This window comes from Scyliorhinus torazame, chromosome 3 (genome assembly GCF_047496885.1).
Source record: "Scyliorhinus torazame isolate Kashiwa2021f chromosome 3, sScyTor2.1, whole genome shotgun sequence".
Lineage (NCBI taxonomy): Eukaryota > Metazoa > Chordata > Chondrichthyes > Carcharhiniformes > Scyliorhinidae > Scyliorhinus > Scyliorhinus torazame.
The window spans coordinates 49,995,985-50,019,297 of record NC_092709.1 but is presented as its reverse complement, the minus strand read 5'-3'; the positions used below and the strand labels follow the sequence as shown (position 1 = coordinate 50,019,297).

The following is a 23,313-nucleotide window of genomic DNA, read 5'->3' as shown; positions in this document are numbered from 1 at the left end:
GCACCGATTTTTATGGTACCCCAATAGTTACAGCTTGCCAACTTGAAAATTATTGGTTTCTCCCTTTTTTGTCCGTTACCGATTTTCTGTCCATTACCAGTCTTCAATTCATGCTAATATGTTGCCCCCAACCCCTAATTTTATTTAATAACCTCATGTGCTTTTTGAAAATGCAAATATACCAAATCACTTCTTTATCCATCTCAATATCAATTTCCTTAAAACTCTTAACAGATTTGTCAACGCCATTTCTGTTTCATAATTGACTGCCTAATTGTGTTATGATTCTCCAAGTGCTGTGTTTCCATGCCCCCAATAATAGGTTCTCACATTTTCCTGCTATTGATGGCATGGTTAAGTGGCCTACAGCTCACTGTTTCTCCCACCCATTTCTTGAACAGTGGGGGGGTTACATTAACTACCTTGTAATTCGGATAAACCTTTCTAGTTACCAGGGAATTCTGGAAGCTCAAAGCCAATGCGTCAACTCTGCAACTACCTCTTTTAAAACCCAAGGATACGGGCAATTTTCCTAGAGATTTGTCACTTGATTTGTGTACAGTACAGATAAATTATTACAAGGCATAAAGAAGAAAACACTTTTTTGTAAGAGTCTTATCGTTAAAGGGTGCATTTTGTGGGTTTGCTGATGTTGGCTAAATCCACATGCAATATTTCATTCTTGTTGTAATGTTCTAATGTATCTTATTTTGTTTGACATTCTTGAATTTTCTGTTGTGCACAAAAGACTTATTTTAATTTTCAGAGCAACGCAGTTCAGCCAAAGTAATCAAGGCAGGCAAGCCCAAAACAAAGAAAACTGGAAAGGTATGTAAAATAAGCCATAAGAACCTTAAGGATTGTCCTTGTTTCACTTTAGACTGTATATTGAAATTGTACCATGCACAGAAACCAGTAAACTTGATGGCTATGTTACAAAGCTTTGTTGATGGCTCACCTAATTGCCCAGTAATGTGGTTCTTAAGCTTTCCTGGGTCTGACCAAAAATATTTTTAGAATCTGCTGTGCTTTAGTTGTCTGGGACAACTAAAAGTAGGTTCTGAATTGGGGAAGGGCCAATTTTTATAGAATAAGACTGGATCTGTCCAAAGTTAACTAAGAGCGGCTTCTTGTAGGAAAATCTACATTAGAGCAGTGGGGTTCATTCAAAAAGAAAATGGAGAATACAGAGAGAACATGTTCCCTTAATAGTGAAGGGTGGAGCAATAAGTCTAGAGAACCCTGGATGTCAAGGATATCTAAGGTTGGATAAGGGGGAAAAAAGGGAGACCTATGGCAGATACTGAGGGCTCAAAACAGCAGACACCCTAGAGGGATATAGAAAGTGCGGAGGCATAAGAATTAAAATAGGAGAACGAAGAGGGGCCATGAAAAACCCTGCTGGGTAAAATAAAGGAAAATCCAAAGGTGTTTTAGAAATATATTAAGGGCAGGAGGTTGACCAGGGTAAGAGTAGGGCCCATTCAAGACCACGTGGTAAGTGTTAGGAACACAAAGATATGGTGAGGTTTTAAATGAGTACTTTGCATTTGTGTTCGCTATGGAGAAGGATGTTGTAGGTATAGAAATCAGGTAAGTGCATTGTGGTTTACTAGACTGATTTAACACTGAGGGAGGAGGTATTAACAGTTTTAATGAGTGTAAAAGTGGATAAATCCCCAGGGCCAGATGAGGTGTATTTCAGATTGCTGTGGCAGGCAAGGAAGGAGATTGCAGAGGCTCTGACAATTTTCAAATCGTCTCTGGCTGCAGGAGAGGTGCCAGAGTACTGGAGGACAGCTAATGTGGCATTATTCAAGAAGGGAAGTAGGGACAAACCAGGAAATTACTGGCCAGTGAATCTAACTTCAGTGGTAGGGAAACTACTGGAAAAATTTCTGAATGACAGAATTAATCTCCACTTGGAGAGGCAAGATAGTCAGCATGGTTTTGTCAAAGGGAGATCATGTCTCAGTAATTTGAATTTTTTGAGGAGGTGACTGACTGTGTAGATGAGCAGTTAATGTAGCCTACATAGACTTTAGTATGGCTTTTGACAAGGTCCCACATGGGAGGCTAATGGAAGAAGTTAAGAGCCCATGGGATCCAGGGCAATTTGGTCATTGTCTCTCCAGTTGCTCCGTCTGGACCTGTAGACTTCATTATCTGCAAAAACTTGCATTCAAAGTATCGTATTGCATCTTTGACTTTGTCTATATATATATGTTTCTGGAACCCACCTCTTCATTCACCTGAGGAAGGAGCAGTGCTCCGAAAGCTAGTGATTCAAAACAAACCTGTTGGACTTTAACTGGTGTTGTAAGACTTCTTGCTGTGCTCACCCCAGTCCAACGGCGGCATTTCCACATCGTAAGATTGTGTTAAGTCTGTTTAATAAACAAAAAAAAATTGTAATGGTCTATATTTTCTTATTTTAGGCAAGTGACTTCAGTGACATCACAAACTGGCCTACTCCAGGAGAAATTGCTAATAAAGAGGTATGTGAGGTATGTTAGTGTACAGTGCACTTGCTTTTATATTTAAATGATTTCCCTTGACCTGAAGCAAGCTGCAACACTACCTTTTAAATGGTTTCTCTGGTGAAGAATTAATAATCACGGAGATGGGGAGGTACAAGATCATGTTGGGATTTGAGAACAAGGATGAGAATTTTGAAATTAAGGCTGAGCTTGTAGATAAGTGAGCACGGGATAGGTAACTGGGACTTGCTGTGACTTGAGTCATGGACAGCAGAGTTTTGGATGTCACCACCGCCTTTTTACCTTTCCACTGAAGATTCATAACTATATTCTGAACACATTTTTCCTCCCCATCATTGATGGAAAGTGCTTGTTTTCTATACCAGAAGCAGTTTCAACATGTTGATCATTAGCTCAGAATATCTGAAGAAGTTTCTTCTGTGACCCAAAAATATATGCCATGGGAGCGCACTGATCCATTTCCTCCACTTACTTTTGCATCTTAAATGGAACTTTGTTTTAATCTGTCTTTTTGTAAAACCTTTGTCTTGTTACCTTGTACCGAGCCCTTCACCAAAATTGAGAATTTGAAATTGGCTAGCGTCAACAACCTTTTTGAAGAGTGTTCCGGATTTGCGTTACCTTTTGTGCAAAGCCACCATGGCCAAGTTATAATTTTAATGCTATGTCTCCATTCTTTACTCACACACCAGAGGAACTGGTAATTAATTTCTCTCTCCATTCTGCATATTGGGCTATTCATTCACATTTGAATTTCTCTGGCTGAATTTGACCCAAAGATTGAACTTGTCAGTATATCCATCCTTGTTACATAACTGCTTCAGAAGATTTTAACTTGCAATTCATGGGATAATTCATGAATTTTTGGTTAGTTGATTTGAAGGTTGAAATGTTCATCTTTTTATATTTTTATAGCACCATAACATCATGAACCAACCAACCAAAAAGCTTCTGAATAAAAATAAGAAAAAAGACAAGTCTGAAAAGAAAGACAACAGTGAAAGCAAAGAAAACCGACAAACACAACAAAATGATGATGAGGAAAGGTCAACCATTGAAGATGAATCTCAGGGTTCTTCACAAAAGGGGAAGAAAGGTATAAAACCTCGAGTTGTATTATGATATTTTCCTACCTCCTCACCGACCTTCAAATTCGAGCTTCACAAAATATGTTCTAATGCAGAAAAACAATATATTTTAAAATTGAAAATATTCCATAACCGGCAATGTCTATGGAGAATTTTTAAAAATAATTTCTAAACTATGACTTTTCGACCGAACTGGAAAAGATGTAACACATTTTTAGGAAGTATGGAGACGAGGACAAGGCAGTCAGAACAAAAGGGAAGGTCTGATAGGGTGGAAAGCAGAAGGAGTTAAATTCGTGACCTGAGTATTTACAGCATTTTATTTGTTTCAGATGTCCGCCATTTGTAATAGTTTACTTTTTTATTATTTTGTATAATACTCAAGTTGGAATCAGCTTGCTCCAGCAGATAGTGTTGTGATCAGCACTTGCATGTACACACGGTGCTATTTGTTACTTGGAAGAAGTGGTGAAAGCAGACTGCATTTGGTTGAAAAACTAATTGCGATATTTTTAAACTGACAAAAGTATGACTTAGCTTGATATGATTTCAAACATTAATATTCTAATGCCAGCAATTTAAAAAGTCATCCTCTCTTCTATCCTCTGTGAAAACTTTAGTGCATGTGGATACATTCGGAGCTTCTGCATCATTCCATCATTTTTCAGTCTCTTTCAGTTAATTTCCCTCTGTAAAGCACCAAAGGTCATAATTTGCACTGCAAACTCATGACCTTTTCTATAATGGTAACTGAAGTGTGGATATGCTTTCTGCATATATTTTTTCCTCCAATACAGTTGGTGGCTGGGTTTGTTATAGGCAGCTTTTTCTTGGCAAGTGTATTCTTTAGAAGTAAGTAACTACAATTGTCCAAATTCTTCTTGCTGGTAGACATTTCTCTATATTCTTGGTGTACTGTAATTGCTTACTTATTTAAGATTTGTTTCCTTAAATTGAAACAAAATGGGAGACCATTATTATATTGCGATCTGAGTTACATATTTAATAAAAAACCCAAATCATGTATTTTTCCATTACTTAGAAAAGAATGATTGTCGACTTTTTAAAAACTGTAATGATAGCCAGCAGAGGGCATCACTGTGGCACAGTCTCACAGCGTTACGGACCTGGGTTCGATCCAGCTCTGGGTCACTGACGTGTGGAGTTTGCACATTCTCTCCGTGACTGCGTGGGTCTCACTCCCACAACCCAAAGATGTGCAGGGTAGGTGGATTGGCCATGTTAAATTGCCCCTTCATTGGAAAAATTTAATTTGGAAAAAAAAAGAAATGGCCAGCAATAGAACTTGCACGTATGTAGTTTTATTTGTGACCTCGGGATGTCCCAAAAGTACTTCACAACCAGTGAAGTACTTTGAAATGTAGTTATTATTTTAATATAGTGGAACATGGCAGCCAACTTCTACAGAGCAAGGTCCCACGAGTAACATTGAGATAAATAATGTAATGTTATTCTCCATGTTGATTTAAGGCTTAAATGTTGTCTACGGCACTTGTAACATCACTGCTTCTCACATTGTGCATAGGATCTTTTACATCTACTTGAGAGGGTAGGCAAAGCCGCAGTCGAATTTTTCATCTGAAAAACAACACCTTCAATTCTGTAGCACTGCCTCAGTATTGCACTCCAATCTTGTCCCAGATTATGGATTGAATCCTCTAAAATGGGGCATAAGCAGCCCCCAGCCCTGTTTCTACCTGCTGTTATGGGCGAGGTGTTTTCAGAACCCCAAAATGTATCATGGAGTTCAACCAACCTCTCCCTTTAATGGATTTGTTGCTTTTCCGAGCACACGGCTTTTTCCCCTAGGTGTGGGATTACAATTATGGACACGTGGGTTTTTAAACACAAAACACTGTTTATTCCTTGAACTCAACTTGACATCTTAAATAAACATTGGATCTCTGAACACCCCTTACTTCAAAGATAACTCAAAAAATATTGCAACAGTAAATAATTCCTTAAAATGTTCCTTCAAACTTCCAAGAGACTTAACACCTTTAAACAGTATCACATCAGGTTAAAGGATATATATTTTTTCTGTAGAATGGCAGAGACTGTCACAAACTGGCTTTCTACTTTTAAACTGCTCTCAGCAATACCAAACTGCAAAACTTGCAGCTCTCTGGAAACACACAGACACTGCTTTTAAACTGAAACTAAAAACCTGAAAAATGGCTGAGCTGAACGCCACACACTCTATGACATCACTGTTTTCTTAAAGGTACATTGCTTAAAAATCCAGTTCTTAAAGGCACTCTTACATGACACTGCAAAGTGCAACAACAGTGTGAACTCTTAAGCAACATGTTCCTTGAAGGACAGAGTAAACAGCAACTTTGGAGTTGGACCTTTACTCACAACAGATTAATCATTTTGTTTCTTTCCCATGTTGGTTTCAGACTTAGTCTTCATAGGATCATGCAGTAGGATCTTAGAATCACTACAATGCAGAAGGAGGCCATTCAGCCCATTGAGTGTGCACCAACCTTCTTAAAGAGCACCTTACCCCACCCCCCCGCCAACATCTCCCCTTAGCATTTCCATTCTAAGGACCACAACTTCCGCTTCTCTAGTCTGTCCATTCATCCCTGTACCATTCTAGTTAATTCCCTTTGTAGTCTCTCCAAGGTCTTGGCAGCCTTGCTCTGAAATGTGGAGCCCTGAATTGGAAAAGTTACTCCACCTGAGGCCGAACCACTGGTAAAACGGATTTCTTTTTTTATACTTTGTCTCTGTTTATAAAGCCCTCCATTGTTTAATAACCTTATCGATTTGTCCTACCACCAACAAAGATATAAACCTCCAGGTCTCTTTGTTTTAGTGCCCTTCTACAAACACAATTCTGCACTTCCTGACATAAAATTTACAGGAGTATCTCCTGTCAACGCAATATGCCATCTGTGCATGCGCACTGGTCTTTGCAGGTGTCACTCTGCTTCACCAAAAACATGGGCTTCGTAGACAGGAAGTTTATGCAGGTCTTAACATCTTCCAGACCATCTCCCCCTCCTAATATTTTAACTATATGGAATAATTGTCAAAGAGCCATCGACCTGGGAGACCTCACCAGAACGGTGTTTAATACTGGTCCTCACAAACGAGAACTAGTTGTAATGGCAATTGTGGAGGGGGTCTCCCAGGCCATTGGAGACCCATGGGTGGTCTCTCATTGGGCAGTGTGGTACCCTGGCACTCCCGCTGGCACCTGGGCACTGCCAGCCTGACATCTTGGCACTGCCAAGGTTCTAGGGTGGTACTCCCAGTCTAGAAGGGGACTGCCAGGGTACCAGGCTGGCAGTGTCAGATTGCCCATGCCAGGTGTCTGGTAGGGGGGGGGGGGCTTGAGGACCCCGAAAGAGGTACGTTTGGTGCAGTGGGGTGTTCAGAGGCCGCAGTGGGGTCACTGAGGGAGTTTGAAAGATCTGGCCCGATTTTTGCATAGTCATAAATGGCGACTTGGTAGCACAGTTGCTTCACTGCTCCAGGGTCCCAGGTTCGATTCCCGGCTTGGGTCACTGTCTGTGTGGAGTTTGCATGTTCTCCCTGTGTCTGCGTGGGTTTCCTCCGGGTGCTCCAGTTTCCTCCCACAATCCAAAGATGTGTGGGTAAGGTGGATTGGCCATGATAAATTGCCCTTGGGTTAGGTGGGGATAGGGCAGAGGTATGGCCTTAGGCCGGGTGCTCTTTCCAAGAGCCGGTGCAGACTCGATGGGCTGAATGGCCACCTTCTGCTCTGTAAATTCTATGATCTATGATCCTGTGATTGATCCATAGAATCTCTACAGTGCAGAAGGAGTCCATTTGGCCCATCAAGTCGGCACTGATCCTTCAAAAGATCATTCTACTAGGCCCACTTCCCTGCCCTATCCCTGTAACCCGACGCATTGATCATATCCAATCCACCCAACCTGCATGTTTTTGGACTGTGGGAGGAAACTGGAGCTCCCAGAGGAAACACATGCAGGCACTGAGAAAGCTTGCAAACGCCACACACAGCCACCATTGGCCAGAATCAAACCCTGGTGCTGAGGGGCAGCAGTGCTAACCATTATGCCACCCCTTAATTCACAAAAGAATGGAGTTTTATAAAATGGGTGGGACCTGGGGGGGAGGGCATATAATGAGGCTAGGGAGAAGGGAAACCCGACCTTGCATTGTCGCAGGGTCCATCTCCCTGATATTGAAAAATGACAAAGATCCAGAGAAGTGCTGGTCATACTGCCGATATCATTATTGAATGTAGACACCAAGTTGTTGGCGAAGGTGTTCGCGAATCGAGGACTGCATCCTGTGGATGATGGGATCAAACAGGTTTTGTGAAAGGAAGGCAGTTGTTGGTGAATGTGATGAGGCTGCTCAATGTAATTATGATGCCTTCGGACAGGCAGGAGGTGGAGTGGTGGTGGCGATGGACGCGGAGAAGGGCTTTGACCGGGTGGAGTGGGAATATCTGTGGGAGGTGCTGGGACGGTTTGGGCAGGGGTTTGTGGACTGGGTCCGGTTGCTATACAAGGCATGGTCGCAAGTGTACTGACAAATCGAGTGAGTTCAGGATATTTTGGGTTGCATCGGGGGAACGAGGCAATCCGTTGATCTTTGGAGATAGAGCCACCAGCAATGGCACTTAGGGCATCGGTGGCCTGGAGCGAGATTGTTCAGTGGGGCCCCAAGCATAAGAGTCTTGCTGTATGTGGACGACCTGCTATACATTTCAGACCCATTGGGCAGTATTTTGGGCATTACAGCGTTTTTGGAGGAATTTGGCCGGTTTTCCGGGCACAAGTTGAATATAAGAGCGAGGTGTTCCCGATTAAGACTAGATTAAAACAGAAAGGAGGGGAGTTCAAGGATTTTGACCCTGCTACAGTGAAGGAACGCCGATATATTGCGATGTCAGGAGTGACTTGGAGAGGAACTTCCAGGTGATGTTTCCATATATCTGCTGCCCTTGTCCTGCTAGGTGGTAGGGATTGTGGGTTCCCAAGGTGCTGCCCAAGAGCCTTGGTGAGTTCCTGCAATGCATCTTGTAGATGGTACACACTACTGTTCCTATGTGTCCATGGTGGAGGGAGTGAATGTTTGTGGAAGGGTGCCAATCGAGCAGACTGCTTTGTCCTGAATTGTGTTGAGCTTCTTGGTGTTGTTGGAGCTGCATTCACCCAGGCAAGTGAGGAGTATTCCATCACACTCCTGACTTGTGCCTTGTAGGTGGTGGGCAGGCTTTGGAGAGTCAGGAGATCGCAGCAGGATTCCTAGCCTTTGACCTGCTCTTGCAATCATTTATGCAGCCAGTCCAGTTCAGTTTCTAGTCAAAGGTAACTACCAGGATATTGATAGTGGGGGATTCAGTGTTGGTAATGCATTGGATGTCATGGAGCGATGGTTTAATTATCTCTTGTTGGTCATTGCTTGGCACTTGTGTGGCGTGAATGTTACTTGCCATTTGTCAGCCAAAGCCTGGTTATTGTCCAGGTCTTGCTGCATTTGCACATAGGCTGCTTCAGTGTCTAAGGAATTGCAAATGGTGCTGAATGTTGTGCATATCAGCCAACATCCCCTCATGTTTGTGATTGATGAAAAAACTGAAGATGTTTGGGCCTAACACTACACTGAGGAACTCCAGCAGTGATGTCCTGGGATTGAGATGACTTACCTCTCACCATTCACCACAACCATCTTCCTTTGTGCATGGTATGATTCATAACCAATTTAGAGTTTTCTCGCTATTCCCATTGACTCTAGGTTTGCTTGAGCTCCTTGATGCCATACTCTATCAAATACTGCCTTGATGTTAAGGGCAGCCACTTTCAACGCGCCTCTGGAGTTCAGCTCTTTTGTCCATGTTTGAACCAAGGCTATGATGGGGTCAGGAGCTCAAGTGACTCTGGCGGAACCTAAACTGAGCATCAAGGGTTTTTGCTAAGTAAGTGCCGCCTGATAGCACTGTTGATGACCTCTTCCACTACTTTACTGATGATTCAATCACTTTGCTGATGATTGTGAGTAGATTAATTGGGTGGTAATTGGCCAGGTTGGATTTGGTTTGGGGTTAAGTGCTTATTGTGTACAGGACATGCACTTAGGCAATTTTCCACATTGTTGGGTTGATGCCAGTGTTGTCACTGTCTGTACTAGAACATCTTGGTTAGGAACACAGCAAGTTCTGGAGCACAAATGTTAAGTACTATTGTTGGAATTTTGTCAGGGCCCATAACCTTTGTCAGGGCAGCATGGTAGCATTGTGGATAGCACAATTGCTTCACAGCTCCAGGGTCCCAAGTTTGATTCCGGCTTAGGTGACTGTCTGTGTGGAGTCTGCACATCCTCCCCGTGTGTGCGTGGGTTTCCTCTGGGTGCCCCGGTTTCCTCCCACAGTCCAAAGATGTGCAGGTTGGGTGGATTGGCCATGCTAAATTGCCCTTAAGTGTCCAAAATTGCCCTTAGCGTTGAGTGGGGTTACTGGGTTATAGGGATAGGGTGGAGGTGTTGACCTTGGGTAGGGTGCCCTTTCCAAGAGCTGGTGCAGACTAGATGGGCCGAATGGCCTCCTGCACTGTAAATTCTATGTAAAAAAAAAAAAAGTATCTAGTGCCTTCATGTGCTTCTTATATCACATGGGGTGAATCAAATTGGCTGAAGACTGGCATCTGTGATGCTGGGGACATCTGGAGGAGACCAAGATCGTCCTATCGTCACTTCAGGCTGAAGAGTATTGCGAATGGCTTAACCTCATCTTTTGCCCAGTTCCTCCATCACTGTGAATGGGGCTATTTGTGGAGCCTCCTCCCCCAAGTTGTTTAATTGTCCACCACCATTCACGACTGGATGTGGCAGAACGGCAAGATTAGATCTGATCCGTTGGTTGCGGGATTGCTTAGCTCTGTCTATCACTTGCTGCTTATGTTGTTTGGCACACAAGTAGTCTTGTGTTGTGGCTTCACCAGGTTGACACCACATATTTTTGGTATGACTGATGTTGCTCCTGGCATATACTTCTGCACTCTTCTTTGAACCAGGGTTGATCCCCTGGTTTGTGGCATTGGTAGAGTGGGGGAATGTGCTGGGCCATAAGGTTACAGATTGTGGCAGAGTACAATTCTGCTGCTGATGGGCCACAGTGCCTCATGGATGTCCAGTCTTGAGTTGCTATATATGTTCTGAATCTATCCCATGTAGCACGTTAGGAGTGGCAGGTTGGTGAGGATGAGGTCTAGTTTGTATTTTGCTCTTGGTTCCCTCACTACCTGTCGCAGACCGTCTTAACAGTTACATCCTTTAGGTCTTGGTCAGTAGTGGTGCTACTGAGCTACTTTTGGTGATCCCCCTACCCAGAGTACTTGCCACCTAAGTGCTTCCTTCAGCTGGTGTTCAACATGGATGAATATTGATTCATCAGCTGAGGGTGGACGGTGTGTGATAATCAGCAGGAGATTTCCTTGTCCATGTTTGACCTGAAGCCATGAGACTTTGTGGGGTCCAGCATCAATGTTGAGGACTCCCAGGGCAGCTCCCTCTCGACTGCATACCACTGGGTCTGTCCTGCCAGTGGGACAGACCTAAGGATAGTGATAGTACTGTCTGAGACGTTATCTGTAAGGCATGATTCTGTCGGTACGACTATGTCAGGCTGTTTCTTGATGAATCGGTGAGACAGCTCTCCCAATTTTGGCACAAGCCCCCAGACGTAGACTCTGCTCCTACCACCTTTTAAGGAAGAGTGTTTCAAAGACTCACTGTCCCTGGAGAAAACAATTCTCATTAGTCTCTTATGAGACTAAAAGTTGAAGATCATGGAGTTGGAGATAAATTATAGCTCTGGTTAGGAAATTTTTAAACTGTGATCCCTAGTTCTAGATTTTCCCACAAGAGGAAACATCCTTCCACATCCACCCTGTCAAGACCCCTCGGGATCTTGTATCTTTCAATCAAGTCGCTTCTTAGGTTTCTAAACTCCAGCAGATACACGTCTGGACTGTGCAACCTTTCCTCAAAAGACAGCCCTCCCATTCCAGGCATTAAACCTTCTCTGAACTGCTTCAACTAATTTATATCCTTCCGTTAAAAAAAAAAGACCAGTACTCTGCACAGTACTCCAGATGTGGTCTCACCCAATGCTCTGTATAGCTGAAGCATAACCTCTCTACTTTTGTATTCTATTTCTCGCTCAATAATGGATAACTTTCTATTCGATTTCCTGATTACTTGCTGTAATTACCTACTAACCTCATGCAGTTATGATCGTCCCTTTGGTCTGAGATTATGCCCTCTGCTTCTAGTTTTTCCTACAAGTGGAAACATCCTCTCTATGACCACTCTATTCAGACCACGCAATACTGGTCTGTTAAGTTTCAATAAGATTTCCCCCCCAACCCTTCATCCTTCTAAACTCCAACGAGTACAGACCTAGAGTCCTCAATCGTTCCTCATACGACAAGCTCCTCATTCCAGGGTGAACCTCCTCTGGACTCTTTCCAAGGCCAACACATCCTTCCTTAGATACGGGGCCCAAAACTGCTCACAATACTCCAAATGGGGTCTATCAGAGCCTTGTATAGCCTCAGAACTACATCCCTGGTCATGTATTCTAGCCCTCTCAACATGAATGCTAACATTGCATTTGCCTTCCTAATTGCCGACTGAACCTGCATGTTAATCTTAAGAGAATCGTGAACAAGGATTCCCAAGTCCCTTTGTACTCCTGATTTCCGAAGCATCTTTCCAATTAGAAAATAATCTATGCCTCCATTTCGCCTTCCAAAGTGCATAATCTCACACTTTACCACATTGCATTCCATCTGCCACCTCTTTGCCCACTCTCCTAGCCTGTCCAAGTCCTTCTGCAGCCCTCCTGCTTCCTCAATACTACCTGCCCCTCTAGATCTTTGTATCATCTGCAAACTTGGCAACAGTGCCTTCAGTTCCTTTTTCCAGATCATTAATGTATGTTGTGGTCCCAGCACCGATCACCTGAGTTACATCACTAGTTACCGGCTACCATCCTGAAAAAGATCCCTTTATCCCCATTCTCTGCCTTCTGCCAATCAGCCAATCCTCTACCCATGCCAGGATCTTATCCTGAACACCATGGGCTCTTAACTTATTTAACAGTCTCCTATGCGGCACCTTGTCAAATGCCTTCTGGAAATCTAAATAAATCACGTCCACTGGTTCTCCTTTGTCTAACGTCCTTGTTACAACCTTAAAGAACTCTTAACAAATTTGACAGACGTGACCTCCCTTTGATGAAGCCGTGCTGACTCAGTCCTATTTTCTCATGCACTTCCAAGTGCTCTGCGATCTCATCTTTAATAATAGACTCCAGTCAGGCTAACCAGTCTATAATTTCCCATTTTCTGCCTCCCTCCCTAAACAAAGGTGGTACATCGCCATTTTCCAGTCCTCTGGGAACCTTCCTGCCTCGAGTGTTTCTTGAAAGATCATCACCAGTGCCTCCACAATGTCCTGAGCTATCTCTTTTAGAATCCTGGAGTGTAGTCCAGGTGATTTGTCCATCTTCAGACCTTTGTTTCCCCAGAACCTTCTCCTTAGTAATGGTCACTGCACTCTCATAGACTTTACAGTGCAGAGTGAGGCCATTTGGCCCATCGAGTCTGCACCGGTTCTTGGAAAGAGCATCCCACTTGAGCCCCACGCCTCCACCCTAGCCTCGTAACCCAGCAACCCCACCCAACATTGATTTTTTAAAAATGAATATTTTTATTCAAATTTTTACATATTTTCAACAAACCCCCACCTTACAGAAAAAAGAAAAACAAAGAACACATAAATAAACACATCTTACAACTACATCACTAATTCCCCCAAGATACAAACCCCTCATTAAGCAATAATAAACACAGTAGTAAACACAAAGTTACCCCCCCCCCCCCCCCCCCCGGTTGCTGCTGCTGGTGACCACCTAACGCCCCGCTAGATAGTCTAGGAACGGTTGCCACCGCCTGGAGAACCCTTGCACACCCTCTCGAGGTAAATTTTACCCTTTCCAATTTAATGAACCCTGCCATGTCGCTGATCCAGGCTTCCATGCTCGGGGGGGGGGGGGGGGGGGGGGCCTTGCATCCTTCCACTATAGCAGAATCCTCCGCCGGGCTCCCAGGGACGCAAAGGCCAGAATACCGGCCTCTTTCGCCTCCTGCACGCACGGCTCGTCCGATACCCCAAATAGTGCTAACCCCCAGCTCGGCTTAACCTGGGTCTTCACCACCTTAGACATCGTCCTCGCAATACCCCTCCAGTATCCATCCAGCGCCGGGCACGCCCAGAACATATGGGTATGATTTGCTGGGCTCCCCGAGCACCTCCCACACCACCTTCCACCCCAAAGAACCTGCTCAGCCTCGCCCCTGTCATATGCGCTCTTTGAAGAACCTTAAATTGTATCAGGCTAAGCCTGGCGCAAGAGGAGGAAGAATTAACCCTACCCAGGGCGTCCGCCCAAGTACCCTCGTCCAAGTACCCCAAGCTCCTACTCCCATTTACCCTTTAGCTCATCCACTGAGGTCTCCTCCTCCTGCATCTCCTGGTAGATCGCCGAGACCCTGCCCTCTCCAACCCACACCCCGGAATGCACCCTATCCTGGATCCTGAGTGCTGGAAGCAGCGGGAACTCCCTCACCTGCCGTCTTACAAACGCCCTTACCTGCATGTACCTGAAGGCATTTCTGGGGGGATGCCCAAATTTTTCCTCCAGCAACCCAAGGCTCGCAAACGTCCCATCTAAAAACAGATCCCCCATCCTTCGAATTCCTGCCCTGTGCCAGCTCAGAAACTCTCCATCCATTCTCCCCGGGACGAACCAATGGTTGTCCCGGATCGGGGACCAAACCAAAGCCTCTACCTCGCCCCTGTGGCGTCTCCACTGCCCCCAAATTTTCAAAGTCACCGCCACCACCGGACTCGTGGTGTACCTAGTCGGTGGGAGCGGCAGCGGTGCTGTCACCAGCGCTCCCAGACTCGTGCCCACACAGGACGCCATCTCCAGCCTCTTCCACGCTGCCCCCTCCCCCTCCATTACCCACTTGCGTATCATCGCCACATTGGCAGCCCAGTAATACCCACACAGATTAGGTAACGCTAACCCTCCTCTGTCCCGACTCCGCTCCAGAAACACCCTTCTCGCCTTCGGGGTCTTTTTCGCCCACACGAATCCCATGATGCTCCTACTGACCCGCTTAAAAAAGGCCTTGGGGATCAGGATGGGGAGGCACTGGAAAGGCTCAATTGCCAATTCAAATAGCAAGGGGGATAGGGGGCACCCCTGCCTCGTCCCCCGGTACAGCCGAAAGTATTCCGACCACCTCCGATTCGTGGCCACACACTCCACCGGGGCTTCGTAAAGTAGCCTAACCCCACTAATGAACCCCTCCCCGAACCCAAACCTCCTTAACACTTCCCAGAGGTACCCCCACTCCACCCTATCGAAGGCCTTCTCCGCGTCCATCTCCGCCTCCCCCTCCACTGTAGGCATCATGATTACGTCAAGGAGCCTCCACACATTGGTATTCAGCTGCCTTCCCTTAACAAAATCCGTCTGGTCCTCGTGAATCACCCCCGGGACACAGTCCTCAATTCTGGTAGCCAACAGCTTCGCGTCCACGTTGAGGAGAGCGTTTGGCCTATACGACCCACACTGTAATGGGTCCTTGACCCGCTTCGAGATCAGTGCCCTGGACATCATTGGGGGTAGCCCCCCCCCCTCCCTCGCCTCATTGAAAGTCCTCACTAATATAGGGCCCAGCAGGTCCATGTATTTCCGGCAAAATTCCACCGGGAACCCATCTGGCCCCGGTGCCTTCCCCGCCTGCATTCTCCCCAGCCCTTTAGTCAGCTCCTCCAGCCCTACCGGTGCCCCAAGTCCAGCCACCTGCTCCTCCTCCACCCTCTGGAACCTCAGTCGATCCAAAAATCGATGCATTCACCCATCTCCGTCGGGGGCTCAGACCTATACAGCCCCTCATAAAAGTCTCTAATTACCCCATTTATTCCCACCACACTCCGCAGCGTGTTCCCCCCTTTATCCCTAACTCCCCCAATCTCCCTCGCTGCCTCCCGCTTCCGAAGCTGGTGTGCCAACATCCGGCTAGCCTTTTCCCCGTACTCCTACACCGCCCCTTGTACTTTCCTCCACTGCACCTCTGCCTTCTTGGTGGCCAACAGGTCGAACTCGGCCTGGAGGCTTCGTCGCTCCTTGAGTAGTCCCTCCTCGGGGACCTCTGCATACCTCCTATCCACCCTTAAAATCTCCTCCACCAATCTCTCCCTCTCTCTCCTCTCCTTCTCCTTGTGGGCCCTAGTGGAGATTAGCTCTCCCCTAATTGCCTCCCAGACCACCCCCACCTGCACCTCCCCATTATCGTTGGCCTCTAGATAGCTTTCAATGCACCCCCGGATCCGCCCGCTCACCACCTCATCCGCCAGCAAGCCCTCATCCAGGCGCCACAGCGGGCGCTGGTCCCTCTCCTCCCCTAGCTCCAGCTCCACCCAATGCAGGGCATGGTCTGAGATGGCTATGGCCGAATACTCTGTGCCCTCCACCCTCTGAATTAGTGCCCTGCTCATAGCGAAGAAGTCTATCTGGGAGTAGGCTTTATGGACGTGGGGGAAAAAAAGAAAATTCCCTGGCCCCCAGCCTGACAAACCTCCATGGGTCCACTCTTCCCACCTGGTCCATAAACCCCCTCAGCACCTTGGCCGCCGCCGTCCTCTTGCCCGTCCTGGACCTGGAGCGGTCCAATGCTGGATCCAGTACGAAGTCCCGTCCCGTCTCTCTCCTCTCCCTCTTTTTCCCCCCCCCCCATTATCAAGCTCCCTGCCTCCAACATGCGCCGCCTCCACCATGCGCTGCGTAAATCCGGCATCGTCCCAATTCGGGGCATATACATTGACTAATACCACCCGCACCCCCTGCAGCTTACCACTCACCATCACATACCTACCTCCATTGTCTGCCACGATGTTCAGCGCCTCAAACGACACCCGCTTCCCCACCAAAATCGCCACCCCTCGATTCTTTGTGTCCAACCCCGAGTGGAAAACCGGGGGGGAATTACCTACCCGTTTCTCAACCTAACCTGATCTGGCACCCTCAAATGCGTCTCCTGGAGCATAACCACATCTGCCTTCAGTCCCTTCAGGTGCGCGAACACACTGGCCCTCTTGACCGGCCCGTTCAGGTCTCTCACATTCCAAGTTATCAGCCGGATCAGGGGTCCCCCCCCCCCCCCGCCGATTAGCCATCCCCTTTTCTAGGCCAGCCATGTGCCCGCGCCTCCCACACTCCATTTCCCCCCCAGCAGCAGACCCCTGCCCCGACTCTCCGTGCGCCAGCTCACCTTTGGCCAATGCAGCAGCAACCCAGTTTCCCCCCTAGCTGCGTTGCTCCCCCATAGCACTCCTGTAAGTCAGTTGACTCCTGCTGACCCTGGCCATTCCATTGACCCCCCCCCCCCCCCCCCCCCCCCCCCCTCCTGTCCATCAGCGGGCGCTCCTCTCCAACACCCCCCCCCCCCCTTTACCCCACGGTCCTGCCCCCTTCCTTCTCTAGCGGGGAAAAAAGCCCACGCTTTCCATCAGACCGGCCCTGCCCTCTCTGCCTCATTTCCCTTTTGTGGCCTAATCCCAGCTCCCCCACCTCCGGCCTCCCATCGCCCCTCCCCCCAATGGGGCCCCATCCTTCCAACCACTGACGCCAACACTCTCTCAAAATCCCCACTTCGAACCAATTCACCCTACCCCACCCAAGGAAACAATACAGAACAGAATAGAACATCCCCCAAAGCACAGTAACCACAGTAGCCCCCCCGCGACCTCCCCTCACAACCGACCCTCAGTCCGTGTACAACCTTTCGGCCTGAATAAAGGTCCACGCCTCCTCCGGCGTCCAAAGCAATGGAGCCGGTCCTTAAACGTGACCCACAGCCGCGCCGGCTGCAGCATCCCGAATTTCACCCCCTTCCGATGCAGAACAGCCTTAGCCCGATTGTACCCGGCCCTCTATTTGGCCACCTCCATGCTCCAGTCCTGGAATATACGGACCTCTGCATTCTCCCACCTGCTGCGCCGCTCCTTTTTTGCCCATCTTAGGACACACTCCCGGTGGACCTGCACCAATACCGCCCGCGGCAGCTCGTTAGACTTGGGCCTCCTCGCCAGGACTCGGTGGGCCCCATCCAGCTCCAGGGCCCTTGGGAAGGCACCCGCGCCCATCAACGTATTCAGCATCATGACCACATATGTTCCAGCATCCACTCCCTCCAGGAGACCCAGAATCCGCAGATTCTTCCTCCTTGACCGATTCTCCGCGTCCTTGAACTTCTCCTGCCATTTCTTATGCTGCGCCTCCGCCTTCACCGCCAGGCCCAATATCACGTCCTCATTCTCCGATGCCTTCTGCCACACCTCCCGGATTGTCGCCCCTTGGGCCTTCTGGGTCTCGACCAGCTTGTCGATTGAAGCCTTCATCGGCTCCAGCAGCTCTGCTTTCAGTTCCGTGAAGCAGCGCTTGAGAAACTTCTGCTGCTCTTGCGCCCACGCTGCCTGGTCTCCACCTGCAGCCATCTTGGCTTTCCTCCCTCGCACTTTTCGATGCACCATAATTACTTTTTTCACTGGTCCAATCCATTCAGTGCCGAAATTCGTACTGTCACCTTCTCACACTGGGAACCGTCGAACAAATACCACGCTGTCCCCTCAAAAGAGCCCAAAAGTCTGTTTCTGGTGGGAGCTGCCGAACGTGCGACTTAGCTCGGCATAGCCGCAACCGGAAGTTCCCCCACCCAACATTATTGGACACTAAGGGCAATTTAGCATGGTCAATCCACCTAACCTGCTCATCTTTGGACTGTGGGAGGAAACTGGAGCACCCGGAGGAAACCCACGCAGACACTGGGAGAGCGTGCAGACTCCGCATAGACTGTGACCCCCAGTGACTCACTTCTGCCCCCTGGTTCTCCTGGCGCTCTGGTATCCCACTGGTATCGTGCACTGTGAAGACTGATGGAAAGTAACTATTCGGTTGCTCTGACATTTCTTTGTCGCCTTTCTATTTTTTAACCATCCCTGAATCTAGGGAATTTTGCGCAATTCAAACCAACGTACAGACTGTTACTCATAATACATTGTTCCTAGCACGGTTCAGGTGTCGACCATCCCAATGGAGCAGCCCCCGATTTTTCCCAGTAATGGTCCCAGTACCCCATGAACCAGAAAGCACTTCTCCCACACTTGTTTTGTTGTCACTCTTTTGTTGCTCTCAACGTTTTTTTCCATAAATTTAGAGTACCCAATTCTTTTTTTATCTCCAGTGAAAGCGCAATTTAGTGTGGCCAATCCACCTAGCCTGCACATCTTTGTGTTGTGGGGGTGAGACTCACGCAGACACGGGGAGAATGTGCAACCTCCACATGGACAGTGACCCGGGGACAGTATCAAACTGGATCCTCAGCGGCATGAGGCAGCAGTGCTTGCCACCCGTATTTCTCTAATCTAATTTGTCTTCTGTGCACGTGGCTCAGGTAATAGTCCAGTAATTATTACTTTTGAGGCTCTGCTTAATTAAGCCCTCATACTGACTATGCATAAACCTCTTTCCTTGTCCTGTCTATGTCATGGCACCTATTTGGACTGCAATGACTGGATCCTCCTCTCCCATCCAAGTACTGGGCAGACAGCTCTGAAATCACCCTTTGCTGAAAACCGTATCAATCCTCCTCACCATACTGTCACCGACTACCACTACATTCCTTTTTACTCCCTCCATTTGAAAGGCTTACAGTGCCATGGTCAGTCAGAAGAATGGCAGGGCTATAGTGATAGGGGACTCAATTGTAAGGGGAATAGACAGGCGGATCTGCGGACGCAATCGAGACTCCAGGATGGTATGTTGCCTCCCTAGTGCAAGGGTCAAGGATGTCTCTGAGCGGCTGCAGGACATTCTGGGGGGTGGGGAACAGCCAGCTGTCGTGGTGCACATAGGCACCAACGATATAGGTAAAAAACGGGACGAGGTCCTACAAGCTGAATTTAGGGAGCTAGGAGTTCAACTAAAAAGTAGGACCTCAAAGGTAGTCATCTCAGGATTGCTACCAGTGCCACAAGCTAGTCACAGTAGGAATGTCAGGATAGAGGGGATGAATGCGTGGATCGAGAGATAGTGCAAGAGGGAGGGATTCAAATTCCTGGGACATTGGAACCGGTTCTGGGGGAGGTGGGACCAGTACAAACCGGACAGTCTGCACCTGGGCAGGACTGGAACCGATGTCCTAAGGCGGGTGTTTGCTAGAGCTGTTGGGGAGAGTTTAAACTAATGTGGCAGGGGGATGGGAACCGATGCAGGAAGTTGGAAGGTAGTAAACCTGGTTAATGGATTCAATAAACAAAGAAATAACTGATGCATGTAGAAGGTTGGAAGGGCAGCACGGTAGCATTGTGGATAGCACAATTGCTTCACAGTTCCAGGGTCCCAGGTTCGATTCCAGCTTGGGTCACTGTCTGTGCGGAGTCTGCACATCTTCCCCGTGTGTGCGTGGGTTTCCTCCGGGTGCTCCGGTTTCTTCCCACAGTCCAAAGATGTGCAGGTTAGGTGGATTGGCCATGATAAATTGCCCTTAAGTGTCCAAAATTGCCCTTAGTGTTGGGTGGGGTTATTGGGTTATGGGGATAGGGTGGCAGTGTTGACCTTGGATAGGGTGCTCTTTCCAAGAGCCGGTGCAGACTCGATGGGCCAAATGGCCTCCTTCTGCACTGTAAATTCTATGATAATTCTATGAAAACAGGGACAGAAATAAAAGGCAGTAAGGGGGAAAGTGTAAGGCAGAGAAGCCATAATCAAAAAGGGCGACAGTACAAGGTACAGTGACTGAGGGGATCTCAGTGACTAGGACCAGGAATACTAAAAGAAATAAAACGGGAAGTGAAAACATTAATGGTAAGTGATGCGGTAGGTTGTTACATGAAGATATGGGTTCAACGACAAGGAAAATTAGGAGAAAGGTTAAGAGGAAATATAACTTAGGAGAGGTTACTGATCGAGGTGCAGACTCAGAACAGAGATAAAAAAGCCAACATAAGTGTACTTTACCTGAATGCTCGTAGTATTCGAAATAAGGTAAATGAGTTGATGGCGCAAATCATCGTGAATGACTATGATTTAGTGGCCATTACTGAAACATGGTTCAAGGATGGTCACGACTGGGAGTTAAATATCCGAGGGTATCAAACTTTTCGGAAGGACAGAGTGGATGGTAAGGGAGGTGGTGTAACTCTGTTATTTAAGGGTGACATCCGGGCAACAGTAAGGGATGTCATCAGTGCTATGGAGGATAAGGTTGAATTCATTTGGGTGGAAATCAGGAATAGTAAGGCGAAAAAGTCACTGATCGGAGTAATCTATAGGCCACCAAATAATAACATTATGGTGGGGCAGGCAATAAACCAAGAAATAACTGATGCATGTAGAAATGGTACAGCAGTTATCATGGGGGATTTTAATCTACATGTCGATTGGTTTAACCAGGTTGGTCAAGGCAGCCTTGAGGAGGAGTTTATAGAATGTATCCGCGATAGTTTCCTAGAACAGTATGTAATGGAACCTACGAGGGAACAAGCGGTCCTAGATCTGATCCTGTGTAATGAGACAGGATTGATTCAGGATCTCATAGTTAGGGATCCTCTCGGAAGGAGCGATCACAATATGGTGGAATTTAAAATACAGATGGAGGGTGAGAAGGTAAAATCAAGCATTAGTGTTTTGTGCTTAAACAAAGGAGATTACAATGGGATGAGAGAAGAACTAGCTAAGGTAGACTGGGAGCAAAGACTTTATGGTGAAACAGTTGAGGAACAGTGGAGCACCTTCCAAGTGATTTTTCACAGTGCTCAGCAAAGGCTTATACCAACAAAAAGGAAGGACGGTAAAAAGAGGGAAAATCGACCGTGGATATCTAAGGAAATAAGGGAGAGTATCAAATTGAAGGAAAAAACATACAAAGTAGCAAAGATCAGTGGGAGACTAGAGGACTGGGAAATCTTTAGGGGGCAACAGAAAGCTACTAAAAAAGCTATAAAGAAGAGTAAGATTGATTATGAGAGTAAACTTGCTCAGAATATAAAAACAGATAGTAAAAGTTTCTACAGATATATAAAACAAAAAAAGAGTGGCAAAGGTAAATATTGGTCCTTTAGAGGATGAGAAGGGAGATTTAATAATGGGAGATGATGAAATGGCTGAGGAACTGAACAGGTTTTTTGGGTCTGTCTTCACAGTGACATTCCAGTGACTGATGGAAATGAGACTATGACAGGTGAGGACCTTGAGAGGATTGTTATCACCAAGGAGATAGTGATGGGCAAGCTAAAGGTAGACCAGTCTCCTGGACCTGATGGAGTTCTAAAAGAGATGGCTAGGGAAATTGCAAATGCACTAGTGATAATTTACCAATATTCACTAGACTCTGGGGTGGTCCCGGCCGATTTGAAATTAGCAAACGTGACACCACTGTTTAAAAAAGGAGGTAGGCAGAAAGCAGGTAATTATAGGCCAGTGAGCTTAACTTTGGTAGTAGGGAAGATGCTGGAATCTATCCTCCAGGAAGGCATCTGGATGGAAATTGTCCCATTGGGCAGGCGCAGCATGGGTTCATAAAGGGCAGGTCGTGCCTAACTAATTTAGTGGAATTTTTTGAGGACATTAACAGTGCGGTAGATAACGGGGAGCCAATGGATGTGGTATATCTGGATTTCCAGAAAGCCTTTGACAAGGTGCCACACAAGGTTGCTGCATAAGATAAAGATGCATGGCATTAAGGGAAAAGTAGTAGCATGGATAGAGGATTGGTTAATTAATAGAAAGCAAAGAGTGGGGATTAATGGGTGTTTCTCTGGTTGGCAATCAGTAGCTAGTGGTCTCCCTCGGGGGATCAGTGTTGGGCCCACAACTGTTCACAATTTACATAGATGTGTTGGGGACCAAGGGCAATGTGTCCTCGTTTGCAGACGACACTAAGATAAGTGGTAAAGCAAAAAGTGCAGAGGATACTGGAAGTCTGCAGAGGGATTTGGATAGGCTAAGTGAATGGGCTAGGGTCTGGCAGATGGAATACAATGTTGACAAATGTGTGGTTATCCATTTTGGTAGGAATAACCGCAAAAGGGATTATTATTCAAATGATAAAGTATTAAAACATGCTGCTGTGTAGAGAGACCTGGGTGTGCTAGTGCATGAGTTGCAAAAAGTTGGTTTACAGATGCAACAGGTGATTAAGAAGGCAAATGGAATTTTGTCCTTCATTGCTAGAGGGATGGAGTTTAAGACTAGGAGGGTTTATGCTGTAATTGTATAAGGTGTTAGTGAGGCCACACCTGGAGTATTGTGTTCAGTTTTGGTCTCCTTACTTGAGAAAGGACGTACTGGCACTGGAGGGTGTGCAGAGGAGATTCACTAGGTTAACCCCAGAGCTGAAGGGGTTGGTTTACGAGGAGAGATTGAGTAGACTGGGACTGTACTTGTTGGAATTTAGAAGGATGAGGGGGGATCTTTTCGAAACATACAAGATTATGAAGGGAATAGATAGGATAGATGCGGGCAGGTTGTTTCCACTGGCGGGTGAAAGCAGAACTAGGGGGCATAGCCTCAAAATAAGGGGAAGTAGATTTAGGACTGAGTTTAGGAGGAACTTCTTCAC

At 46.8% G+C, this 23,313-nt stretch overlaps 1 protein-coding gene across 5 annotated transcripts in view; it reads left to right on the top strand.

The window, feature by feature from the left end:
• Positions 1-752: 752 nt before the first annotated feature.
• LOC140408447 (la-related protein 1B-like) overlaps positions 753-23,313 on the top strand; it is a 142,324-nt gene continuing 119,763 nt past the window's right edge. For 4 of the 5 annotated variants that reach the window (XM_072495659.1, XM_072495658.1, XM_072495656.1 and 1 more), the window contains exons 1-3: positions 753-828; positions 2,439-2,498; positions 3,417-3,597. In XM_072495659.1, the coding sequence (XP_072351760.1) occupies positions 3,429-3,597 (169 nt within the window). In that variant the 5' untranslated portion in view covers positions 753-828; positions 2,439-2,498; positions 3,417-3,428. Of the gene's footprint in view, positions 829-2,438; positions 2,508-3,416; positions 3,598-23,313 lie in introns of all 5 variants that reach the window. The other variant, XM_072495657.1, reaches the window with a different exon arrangement.